The sequence below is a fragment of the Drosophila persimilis genome, unplaced genomic scaffold (genome assembly GCF_003286085.1).
Source record: "Drosophila persimilis strain 14011-0111.01,24,50 unplaced genomic scaffold, DperRS2 tig00000191-arrow-pilon, whole genome shotgun sequence".
NCBI classification, from domain to species: Eukaryota; Metazoa; Arthropoda; class Insecta; order Diptera; family Drosophilidae; genus Drosophila; species Drosophila persimilis.
Window position 1 is genome coordinate 11,435,690 of NW_020825298.1, and position 12,064 is coordinate 11,447,753.

The 12,064-nt window shown below is 49.2% G+C and overlaps 1 protein-coding gene across 6 annotated transcripts in view; it reads left to right on the top strand.

The window, feature by feature from the left end:
- Positions 1-12,064, top strand: part of LOC6604486 (slowpoke-binding protein) — a 34,403-nt gene that overhangs the window by 19,944 nt on the left and 2,395 nt on the right. Inside the window, exons 3-11 of one of the 6 annotated variants that reach the window (XM_026988421.1) lie at positions 170-289; positions 578-748; positions 3,815-4,022; positions 4,085-4,321; positions 4,380-4,561; positions 7,164-7,374; positions 7,433-7,558; positions 7,622-7,764; positions 10,916-12,032. In XM_026988421.1, the coding sequence (XP_026844222.1) occupies positions 170-289; positions 578-748; positions 3,815-4,022; positions 4,085-4,321; positions 4,380-4,561; positions 7,164-7,374; positions 7,433-7,558; positions 7,622-7,764; positions 10,916-12,032 (2,515 nt within the window). Of the gene's footprint in view, positions 1-169; positions 290-577; positions 749-3,814; positions 4,023-4,084; positions 4,322-4,379; positions 4,562-7,163; positions 7,375-7,432; positions 7,559-7,621; positions 7,765-9,265; positions 9,349-9,605; positions 9,628-10,915; positions 12,033-12,064 lie in introns of those variants that run through there. The other 5 variants (XM_026988424.1, XM_026988422.1, XM_026988425.1 and 2 more) reach the window with 5 other exon arrangements.

Consider the following 12,064-nt stretch of genomic DNA (forward strand, 5'->3'; position numbering starts at 1 on the left):
AGCAACCACTTTTGCAAAGGATAAATCGATCAAAGATTACCAACTGTTTAGCAATCGATAAATTAATCGAACTTCCGATTGCCAATGCTTTTCCAACCGCTCGACAACCCCCGTTATGCGGTGTTATACCAATGTATCTATGTGTGTGTGTGTGTGTGTGTGTCGATAGGAAGGTGAAGCACATTATGAAGAAGCTGCACAAGGCGAACGGCTTGAAGCGCTCCAATTCGGCGATCGAGTTCGATGTCTCGGCCTTGACGGCTGCCAATCGCCGTCAGATCTACAGTAGGTGAGTAAACCATCCCAGCCCCCCCACCCAGCAAGTGTATATAGAAATATTCAAAGAAAAGATGGTGGTCACACTGGCCGGCTCTAGTCTTACTTTTTTCGGTTTTCTTTGGTTTAAGCTTCTTCTTCTTCTTTTTCTTCTTGAACACTAAACAAAATAACAAATGAAGAAAAACAAACACACTTATTGTTGTACTTTTATTTCGCCCCCACCCCCCCACCACGCTCCACCACGCTCCCCCCACCCACCACACCGCATTGCCCACAACATCCATCCTTCTATTTGCAGCAATCGGTCGGCCAGCTCGGAGCAAGATAACATGTCCGACATGTCCGAGCACTCGGAGAAGTCGCCGCTGGTTAGCGCGAGGTTAGACAATCTAGCTAGGCTCTTCTTTAGCAAATCGATGCCAGCGGAAACCGGAAGTAGAGATACCATAGATTCAGTACTGACAACAAGGTTGCATTTACTCTAATCTCTAAACTCTAATCTCTAATCAACTGTATTTAAATACCCATCACCCATCAGCATTTGTACGGAATAGTTTTTTGGTTTTTCTGTTTTGCCTGCTCGACTTTTCCCCCCCTCTAGTTTTCCTCCGTTTGTACTCCTCTCTTGCTCCTCTCTTTTTCTTCTTTTTTTTGTTGTTTCATTGCATGCGAAAATACCCTCAAAATGAAATGCTTTCAATGTCTTGCCACACGTAGCCTTTGCCGTAGAAAGAACACACTTTACGAATATTTTTCAATTTGTTTTTTCCGTTTCGCACACACAAAAAAAAGTATATATATAGCCATAAAACTAGAGATCCCTGGAATCTAGCATCCGATGTGTTTCACATTTTTCAAGAGGCCCAAAAAAAAAAAATTAACTTGAAAGCTTTTTTGGGAGTCAAATAATTTCCTGCCCCCGCCCCTCTTTTGGATGCTGCTAAAAAATATTTTGTAAAACTTTATTTGTAAAGTTTTCTCATTTCAAATGAAAAGCCAGCCAACGCCATGATAGAATGCATTTCCCTCCCCCGCCCCCTGCCACCCATATGTTTCCCCAAGGTGAAAATGCCTCGAATTAGATTCCAGGGTAGCACACAAAAATTGCAAAATTAAATTATCAACTCGGTGAAAGTTCACTCGCAAAAAGGGCAGAGCATCGATGGGGGGGGTGTGTGGCCCTGCCCTCTGCCTTTCTCCCCCTTCGGCCAGGTACGTGCTGAGCCGTGTGATGAATGTGCAAGCGAGCGTGAGCCTCTGTTCGTGTGTGTGTAAGTGTCTGCCAATGTCTGTGTGTCTGTGTGTCTGTGTGCCTCCCTCTAACGAGCTCCTATGTAGGGCTGCTTGGTTGTGTGCTGGCAATAAAAAATTTCACACACGAGCACGTTAATTACTCGCGGCATCCGAATATTTTTGAAAAAACTCAAACCACCTCAAGGCACAGCCCCACCCAAAACCCCAATCGATTGAGTCCGCTATCTTCCGAGTATCTGGGAAAGTATTTGTGTATCCAGGGTGGGGGAAAGGTGAAAGGCAGGTCTCTCCTGCAGAGGGATATTCGCTGTAAAAATAAACCAAATAAATTCCCTCTTTAAGAACTCTTTAAGAACTCCTTTTTTGCGAAATGCAAAGTGTTTTGTTAACCCTCCCTCCAGCCATCCTCCAATGACATGGAAGCTCCTCCATCTTGAAGCCCTCTCCACTGGCGCCCCTTCCCCGCCCCGCTCTCCCCACTCCAGAGTCGACAAACAGCCAGAGTGTCGAGAGCTTGGCACATATTTGAGCTGCAGTATAACCAAAATAAAGAACACGAACACGATGGCGGGGCTGCCCCTCTGGCCGGGATGTGCAGGACACAAAAAATTAGCTTAAATCAACAAGAAAGCAGGAAAACACAGCGCCACACAGCGCCACACAGTGCCACACAGTGCCACACAGTGTGGCTACAATCTGAGTCAAGGCCTTGGGAGCACATACGCACCGTTGGCCAAAAGAGACAGGCATCGGGGGCGGGCGAGGGGGGAGAGTTCGGCCCAGCTTTCCCATGTTTTGCACAATTCTGTTTTCGTTTTCGTTTCTGCAAAATCTTTGTGACGCAATGAAAGTGAAATGTACGTGTGGCAGGGGAGGCACCCACCAGCACCAGGAGGCACCACCAACAAGCACACTCCCCCCCCCCCCCCCACCCCTGACCCGGCTTTCTCCACCACTTTCTCTCTCTCTCTCTCTCTCACTCGTTGGGCGCCTTATTAAATTTTCAAACACATGCTAAACTTAACCCGAGGATGTGCTTAACCTTCGTTCTGTTTTGATTGAGTGGCCTCTAAGTGTTTGTTTATGAGCCTGTCTCTGCCACAGCCCCCCCCCCCCCCCCCCCCCCCCCCCGTTCCCCCTCCCCTGCTCCAACCTGACCATTCCAAGAGCCCACTACTCTTTGGTTACACTTTCTATGCCCCTTGTAGAAAGCACAGGCCTGCCAGCACATACGAGTCTCTGGCACAGGGTATCAAGGCTTCGATCAACCGTTTTTGTGTCTTTTTTTTTGTGCGGTTTCTTTCATTATTTCCCCCACACTCATTGACTGTCTGTCGAGCCTCTAAGCCGAGTGCAGTTTTTCCTTTGCTTTTGCTTTCTCTTTTGACTTTGACACTGTTTCCGTTTTGTGTTTTTCGTTTCTCTCTCTCTCTCTTGCACCCTTCTCTCTTCTTTGTACCGACCTTTTGTGCAACAAATAAACTAAATAATAAACATTTTTCCACCTAAAACAACGAAAACGAAACGAAAACGAAATGAAATGATAAACTCTTGCTTCCGTTTCCGCTGCGCCATTGTGCAGGCAGTTACTTCCTCTTCCTCTGCGTCCCCCCCCCCCCCCCCTTTCCCCCTGTCCACTGTGTGCCTTTCATTGAGTTGCAAATTTCTTTGCCCCTGGGGCGGGGGGAGGGGGGCCCCGTCTCCACTGTATTTTTTTTTGGCAACATTCCCTGCTGCTCATGTCAATGGATTTTCCCCTGTGGTTTTTCCCCCCATTCCTTTGTGGCCAACAGTTGAAGAAAGTTTCAGCCTGGGTTATAGGAAAAATGTCTAGAGTTTTTTTTGTAGATTTTTGGTACATTTTTTGAGGGGGAAAAACCCATCCAGAGGGCCCCTCAAACGTGTGTGGCTTTCGTTGGTTATTGTCCATCCCCGAAGGCGTTCTTTGGGTGCCTGAAAAACTCTCCCCAATTGGCATAAATTCCCCTTCACCGCCTTGGTAAATAAATCATTCGCATAATTGAAATTAAAACATTTTTCTGGTGTTTTTCCTCCCTACAAGAGCGCTGGCTTGAGGGGGAGGGTGAGGGTGAGGGGGTCTCCTTTTGTAAACTAAAACCCTCTCGGGGTCACCGAGCGTAATGTCATCCGTAGGCATCGCCCATGATTAGTTCTAGTCATAGTTTTAGTTGTTTCCATAATCAGCCCTCAACTCCGTATTCCGTATTCCGTAATACCCTCCAGCGAACCCGTAAATTGATTGGCGTTGAACATTTTGCAGGCCGAACATCAAGTACCAGTACTCGGCCCTGGACAGCGGCAATGGGATCGTGGAGCGGAGTCCCCGGGAGCGGGCCCAGCGAGAGCGGGCCCTGAACGCCACCCAGGAGTGGGTGCAGAGCGCCAACGGGCGCTACGAGGTGATCGCCCATCTGGATGAGATCGGCTCGAGGCACGGCAAGAACTGGTTTCTGGTCACAGATGCCTCGGTAAGTGGCCACCGCCGAGTCTCGACAAGTGTTCGGTCCCTAACGAGGGAGGCTCTTTTCAGGTCCGCACAGATCGTCTGCTGACGCTGCTGCCCCTGCCGCCCGACTGTGTGGCCTTCGAGGATATGCCGCCCGACGAGAGCCCCAGGGAGATACTGATGGAGCTGCTCGGCTCCCTGCATCATCCCTACATCTATCCCGTGCTGGATCTGGGCTTCTTGCGCAGCAGCGCCAACGGCTATGCGTGCCTCGTCACGCCCTTCAACTCGCGCGGCAGCCTCAAGGATCTGATCTACAAGGTAAGCGGGATCCAAGCGAAGATACCAATAAATACTCATTCCCATTGCGAAACCCCAGGCACAGTGGAACGAGCCGTGGGTCAAGAAGTACACGCGAAAACCGAACGGTTTGCCCGTCAGCCAGGTGCAGCGTCTGGGACGGCAGATCCTGGAGGCCCTGCTGTTCCTGAAGGAGCGCGGCTTTCCGCTTCACGGTCACCTGCACAGCGGCAATGTCATACTGCAGAATGGAGCCGCCAGGTGAGTCTCCACTCGGCCAGTGTCCACTCCACTGGTGTCCGCTCAACTGTGAACTAATTCAATAATGGCTGCAAAATGTTTTGATATCAAAAGAGGCAGGGACAGGGGCATGGAGAGGGGCAGAGACAGGGCCAGAGACAGGGGCAGAGACATGGGCATTAAGAGGGACAGACACAGGGGCATTAAGAGGGGCAGAGACAGAGACAGGGGCATTTGGGAGGGACAGAGACAGAGGCAGGGACAGGGGCAGGATTGGGGCAGAGACAGGGGCATGGAGAGGGGCAGAGATGGGGGCCCAGACAGGGGCATTTGGGAAGGACAGAGACAGTGGCAGGGGCAGAGGCAGGGCCAGAGACAGGGCCAGAGACAGAGCCAACACTCTCGACAAATATGAGATGAAAAATTCAACGAAACATAAGAGCGAAATGGTGAAATGGCCAAAGGACGATTTCATTTCATATTCCGCCTAAATGGCAAATTAAAAGCAATTCCACGGAATCGTTGGACACATTTTGGTGGCACTTTAAATGCATGTCCCTGCCCCTGCCGCTCCGGTCCAACGCCCCCCCCAAACACCTCCTCTCTTTTGAAAAACATCGAATGGGTGTAACAAAAATAAAGCTTTAGCTCTTTGCCATTTTAAAAATAAATGCTGCTGCAGCACAGCATAGGGCCAAAGCGCGATAAAGGGCGTGGCTGGGAGCGGGTGCGAGGGGGGGGCATGTGGCATGTGGCACACAGCCGTGTGCATACAGCTGAAATCCGCTAAATGAAAGTCGATTAAAGTGCGGACGCTTTTGTTCGAAGTTTGCCCCAAGTGCATGACCCAATTTAGCGGCTGCCTTCAACGCCCTCGAGTGGGACACTGCAAAAGCTGATTTTCATATAAATTGGGTGTACACACACATACACACACACATATTCGTATACGTATACGTGTAAGATGTGTGCCAGTCATCGATGGGATAGCGATATGGGTGCAGGGGAATGTCAAGAGAGGGTAAGGGCGAGGGCTAGGGGTAGGGGGCAGGGGCAGTGGTGGGGGTAGGGGATGGGGCAGGGGTAGGGGATGGGGCAGGGACAGGGGCAGGGATGGGGCCAGGGGATAACAAGAAAACCTGATTGACAGAAATGAAAAGAAATCACATGCTCACAGGAGATTTTCCTGGCGAAATCCCATTGCTAGGCAAATGAAAAGTCTCTGAAGGTGGGGCACACCACACATCGATCCAATATCATTAAATATCATTAAGGGAGGAAAGTCTCTAGAGAATAAGGGCTTTAAATGGCATGAACATCACTATAGAAGGATAGAAAATGAGATCTTTATAATGGCTTTGGCATCTTTATCGAAAGTTGCACATTTTATTCCACTTTTCTGGAGTTCTTTAAAGATTCAGGGCATAAAAGCTACACTTTTTACATAGGATCTGCACTCAGAGAGAAAAGACCAGAGAATCGAATAGTTTTAAATATTTATAACATTATTTTTGCACCGAGAGTGGAGATATTAAAATGGAAGGGCTTTCTAAATATATTTCATATTTAAATTAAAAATATTTCCTGAAAATTTAATACGTAAAATATATATATTTACAATTTTTTATATATATTTTTTAAATATTTAAAATAAATATATTTCATATTTAAATTAAATTATTTTCCTGAAAAATTTAAAACATAAAATATATATATTTTAATTTTTTTTTTTTATATATGGTTTAAAAAGACTTTCTAATCTCTCTACTTGAGGCGTCGTTCGAAACGAGTGAGCCTGGGGCGGAAGCCCCCAAGCGATTCCTAAAGATTGCTCCACTGTCTTGAAGATATGTAAGATATATGTATGTACATATATCCCTGACTTCGATATCAAGATATCTATCCCCTATTCTTCTCCGTCTCTGTTTCTAGATTCTATGGCTCTCTCAAGAACCTCTTTCTGCCTTTCTGCCTTACTGATCATCTATTCAAGAGCCGAATATTTTATTTAAATATGTTTTCCCCTGAGCACCTCAATAAGGCCTCTCTCCATCCAAATCCAATCCCTTTTAACTACTCCCCAAAATTAGGTATTAAAAAAAAACTTGTGGCTTAGTTTTCGGCTCATAAATCTCTCGGCTGTCGGTCTCGACGGCTTTTCGCTGACGCCTTTCGTCAGCCAATATGCACTCGTAAGACACGTACCATGTGCCCCGCCGCCTAGTCAGCAGTAATCTGCACTAATAGCACCCCGCCAGGCCTCGCTCGGTGGGGAAGGGCTCATAATATTGTGATATAAGGCCTGACATACGCTCTTTTGTCACTCGGCCGAGTGCAAGGGGGGGATGGCCAGGGCGGGCCTCTCGCTCGCACAGTAATCCATAAAAGTAGACACTTTGTGGCGGCCGCCATTGCCACCGGGTCGCCATTGCCACGTGTTGGCCATCAATAAGGCAGAGCCATCGAAAGTGTTGCATAATTAAGGGCGCAACAACAAAAGGGTTGCCAGGGGCCAGAGGGGAGGGGCAAAGGGGCACAGGGGGTGGCACAGGGGCGGTATCTGTACCCATTTAATTATGCATTTTGTTTGACATTTATCTTTGTATCCGTCGCTGTGGGGCAGGCTATCGGGCCTGGAGAACGGCCTGCTGGGCCTCAGCTCGCGGAACAACGCCGTGATGTGGTCCCGCTCGGTGACCGAGATCGAGAACGTCGACATCGTGTGCTTCGGCCACCTGCTGTACGAGATGTGCACGGGCCAGGAGCTCAACACACCCAAGCCGTCCATACGGGTCCTCGAGATGGAGCTGAATCACTATCCACAAATTGGCCAGGTACACAGCCATGGCACCCCCCTTTCATCCCTTAGCCTGTAACGCTTTTACTCTTTAGATTCTGGAGATCCTGGGCCTGATCTTTGAGCCGCCCAGCGGCGTCTGCCCCTCCGTGGAGGACCTAGTCCTGTGCGATCTCTTTCGCAGCATTGATCTGCGGGAGCTGAGGGGTCCCTGCTTCAGTGTAAGTGTGCCAAAGGCCTCAGTAATCCCCCCTCGTGCAGTCATTGAATCATTCCACTTGCAGACAATTAAGCCGAGCCTCAGCCGGTCCACCCTGAATCTGCTGCATGCCGTTAAGAAGCGGCAATGCGCCTCCCTGGGCCACTCCCTCAGCGAGGCCAGTTCGCCCTGTACGCCGCCCTCGACGCCGCACGATCGACGCACTGGGTAAGTGATTGCTGGTCAATACCCCACCCCCACACACACCCACACACCCCCCACACACACCCCCAAAGGCAAACTCGGCAGCTCTGGCACTCATAATCCCCCCCCCCACACACACGCCACACAGACACTCACTCATACATACAGAAATCATCTCGTGTCTTGTTTTGGTGCGACAGGGACAACAACAGCAGGTCTTGCATGCACTCCGATCGGAACAGCCCCCACCCCCGCCCCCTCCAGGGGGGTCAGAGCAGGGCAACCTAAAGCGGGGGGGGGAGGAAAAAGGGATCTTCGGAGGCCTCTTCGAGTCGAATAAGCCCCCCTTTGGGCCCCTAAAGCCCTCCTTGGCGTGCACTGGCATTTCGGGCTAATAAAGAAAGCCCCCCCCCCACACACACACACAGAGGCGAGGCGAGGAGCCAAATGGCAAACAGGCGAGAAAAACTAACACAGAAAAAAAAGGAAGGCGGGGGCAGCAGAGGGGAGCGGGGAGCAGGCAAATGTTTCCATAAAAGCTTGACGATGTGCGTGTGGCAATGCCTCTCTCTCTGTGTGTGTGTGTGTGTGTGTGCGTGCCGCAAGGTAATTATGGTAATGTCCTGGACTCCGCTCTGCCCTGGACACACCCCCCCCAAACCCCCCTCAAACCCCCCGCAGAATTTAAAATTATGCATACAAGACAGGAATATAATTAAGTGATAAAAAAAAAAACGAGAGGGACTCGGAAGAACAATCAAATAGAACGAAGCCTCCTCATCCGTTGCCTCATGTATATTTAAGCATATCTCTCTCTCTCTCTCTCTCAAAATCTCCAAAACTCAATTTCTTGAGCCCCTTGTAAATTAACTCCGCCCCCGCCCCACCCAAAAAAATTTAAAATACTCAAATGCATGTTTTACTTGTATTTATATTACAAAAAAAAAACAAAAACAAAAAAAATTAATACTAAAAATTTATGTAGTTGAGGATTTTTTCAACTAAAGTATTTTTTTCCGTATGCCATGTTTTACTCTCTCTTTCTCTCCTACTACCAAAAAACTACTACCAAAAATACCAAAAAAAATACCAAAAAATACCAAAAAATACCGATATCAAAAAATATATATATGTATGTATTCATGTATATATATATATATATGTATATGTTTGTTTCTGTGTGTGTGCGTGTGTGCTGTGTGTGTGTGCTGCGCCCCAGAATACCGTTACAGTTACCGTTACCGTTACAGTTGCCGTTCCACCAAACAACCCATCATCTGATACTCCACACATACCGATCCGCTCTTGAATGTCTATCAACGTTCATTTTCGTTTATCTAACATATGTGTGTGTTTTGTTTTTGATTTACAAACTTTTGCATTTCTGCATTTGTTTATTTACATAACCAAAAAAAAACAAAAACCAAAAAATACCAAACCAAACAAACTCCAACAACAACAACAACAACTACGTTCCAAACTACTTCAACAACTTCTCCAACAACAACAACAACAACAACTATAGTGTTCTGCCTGCGCCCTATGAAGTCTTTCGTATGTACTAACCCAACAACCCAACAAAAAACAACAACAACAACTCAACAACAACTCAACAACAACCCAACAACAACCAAACCGAACCGAACCAAACCCAACAAAAACCCCCCTCAACAATGAAATTTCTATATAAATAAAAAAACAACCTTTAATCGTGTTTAAAAAAACCCCAAAATAAATATAAAAAAACCCCCCTTAAAAACCAGAAGAAAAAGAAAAATAAAGTATTTACCCCATAAAATTTTTGTACGAAAATTGCAATTTTTTATACGGAAAATCGAACGAAAAAAAAAACAGAAACAGACAGAAATTTTGTTGTAGCTAAATTTGGTAAGTGGCAATATTTTTGTATGAGCGGCCAGAAGCCGCCACCCACCACCCACCAGAAAAGCAAAAAGCACACCCACCTCCCCCCAGTCACCGGCGGGGGAAGGTCAGGAGGAGGGGAGTACGCCTCCCCGTAAAACCAGCCACATTAGCCAATGCTTTTTATTTGCTTGCCGGTTTATTTCGTTTTCGATTTCGATTTCGATTGAGTGTTTATGCATGTTTTCGTTGCCTGACCTTTAGACCCGTATAACCCCCATATTTTTCTAGTATTTATGCTTGTAATTGTTGTTGTAGAATACTCGTAATTGCCGTAGATACCACACTCTGTACATTCATATGCTGGCACCCGTCCTGCCCTGGAAGTAGCTTCGTTTTTACCTCTAGAACGCCAGTCATTTACATCTCCCAAGTCTCCACATCTGCCACATACAGGGTTTGTAATCAAAGACTCTTCCAATACCAGGCTTTGGCATCGTTCGAAGCTCTTTTTGCCTCTGGATTTGGCGGCCGAGTCCCTGTCAGAAACCTTTTGCGCCTTGCCAAAGACTGTACCTCCAACGTTGTTGATTTCTGGGACCGACTTAGCAGCCCAGAAGAGACCAACCTGAGGCCAAAAGAGCTTCGAGACCCCGCCAGCTCGGGGCCTTTTGGTGCCTTCCCTCAAGCCCCATCTTGGTCTTTGTCTAGTCTTTGATAGAAAGCTCTTTCAGCCCGTGCTAGTGATGGTTTTCTGCTGTCAGAACCATAGAAACAAGACACAAAACTGCTTCAGCCATCAAAGAAATAGGCGAATCCTCACACAAGGATTATGGCCCCCGAACATTGTAGGAATATCGAGATGCACATTTCTTGGTCTTTAATTGCATTTCCGCAGCGAGAACTTGGCCTCGACTTGGTCCTGCCAGTGTCCTGCCTGTGTCCTGGTCACTAATTGAGTTTTGACGTGCTCCGAAATGCATTTGGGGCCGAGTTCCGACCACTTGGTGGCAGCCAAAATTGAGCTTAATTGAAAGCCAGCACGTATTGATGCTTTCCACAGTAGCCACACGCCTGTACACCCACGAATACACCCACGAATACACCCACGAATACTGAGAGGGACATGTCATGGCTTTTTGCATAAAAACCCGCACAAAAGAATCGAAACCTGAAATCAAATCAGGGATCGGATCGGTGCATGGCAAGAAAATGCTGAAATTTCTGATTGTTATTCTCTTCTCTCTCATCTATCCTCTCTCTCTCTCTCTACCCTGTATCACACACACACGCACACACGTGTGCTCTATAGAATCAGCCGAACAATGGACTCATTTGACATATCAAGCGACTCGGAGGAGGGGCTGCTCGAGGAGATTGTCGTCGGGGGCAGGTGCCACCAGCAGCACCTGCTGCGCCTGCAGCAGTGGCACTCGGCCCACTCGTACACGTACGAGCCGGCCACGGAGTCGCCCATCCACTACTGCGACCATGCGGCCCTCTACTCGGACGACAATAGCCTCCACGACCACCAGCCGCCCACCATCCGCTGCAGCACGAGCAGCCAGAGCAATCTCAACGTGATGCTGGCCGAGGGCATCGCCGATGCGGAGGGGGAGGGCGAGGGGCAGGAGGAGCTGCAGGAGCTGCAGGACCAGGACGAGGCGGAGGCGGAGGTGGCCAGCGGCTCGTCGGGGGCCCAGCGGCTGCAGGCGCCCGCTGCCGGCGGCAGCAGCTCGGCGGGAGCCTCCTTCAACCACCAGCTGACGGCGGACATGTGCAACTACAAGAACTCGAAGAGCCGCCGGCTGGAGTACTCGCTCAAGTGCCTCAAGTACGGGCGCAGCAATCCCTCGCAGGACTCGGCCTTCGGCTCGCTCACCGACAACGACCTGTCCATCGCGTCGAGCATCCGGCTGAGCAGCTTCCAGTCCATCTCGTCGCCCATCGACGAGGGCGTCGAGGACATCATCATAGCCACGACGACGGGCGGCAACGAGACCTGCCTGGAGCTGGCCACCGTTCCCAGGAGCATGGTCTCCCAGGACTCGGCCATCTCCTCGCCCTGCCGCGAGAGCTCGCCGAGCAACTTCCTTCACATCGACGACGCCATGTCCGGCTCGGGCTCGGGCTCCACCTCGTCGGGCTCGGGCTCGGGCTGTGGCTCCTTCGGGAACATGCGGCCCCAGCAGTTTCCCGTCTCGCTGTCCCCCAAGATCCTCGTCACGGCCACCAGCAATTCGAGCAGCTCCTCCTTGGCCTCCAACAGCAATGCAGGGCAGGCACAGGCCCAGGGGCACTCCCATCAGCAGCAGCAGCAGCAGCAATTCGATCCGCCCAAGATCCTGGTCAACGATCAGAACTCCATTTACACCACCTCGCCCTCGAAGCGGTCCGGCATGATCGAGGTGTTCTCGCAGAAGTACAGGGTAAGCTCTTCCCCCGACGATGGCCGGTGCCC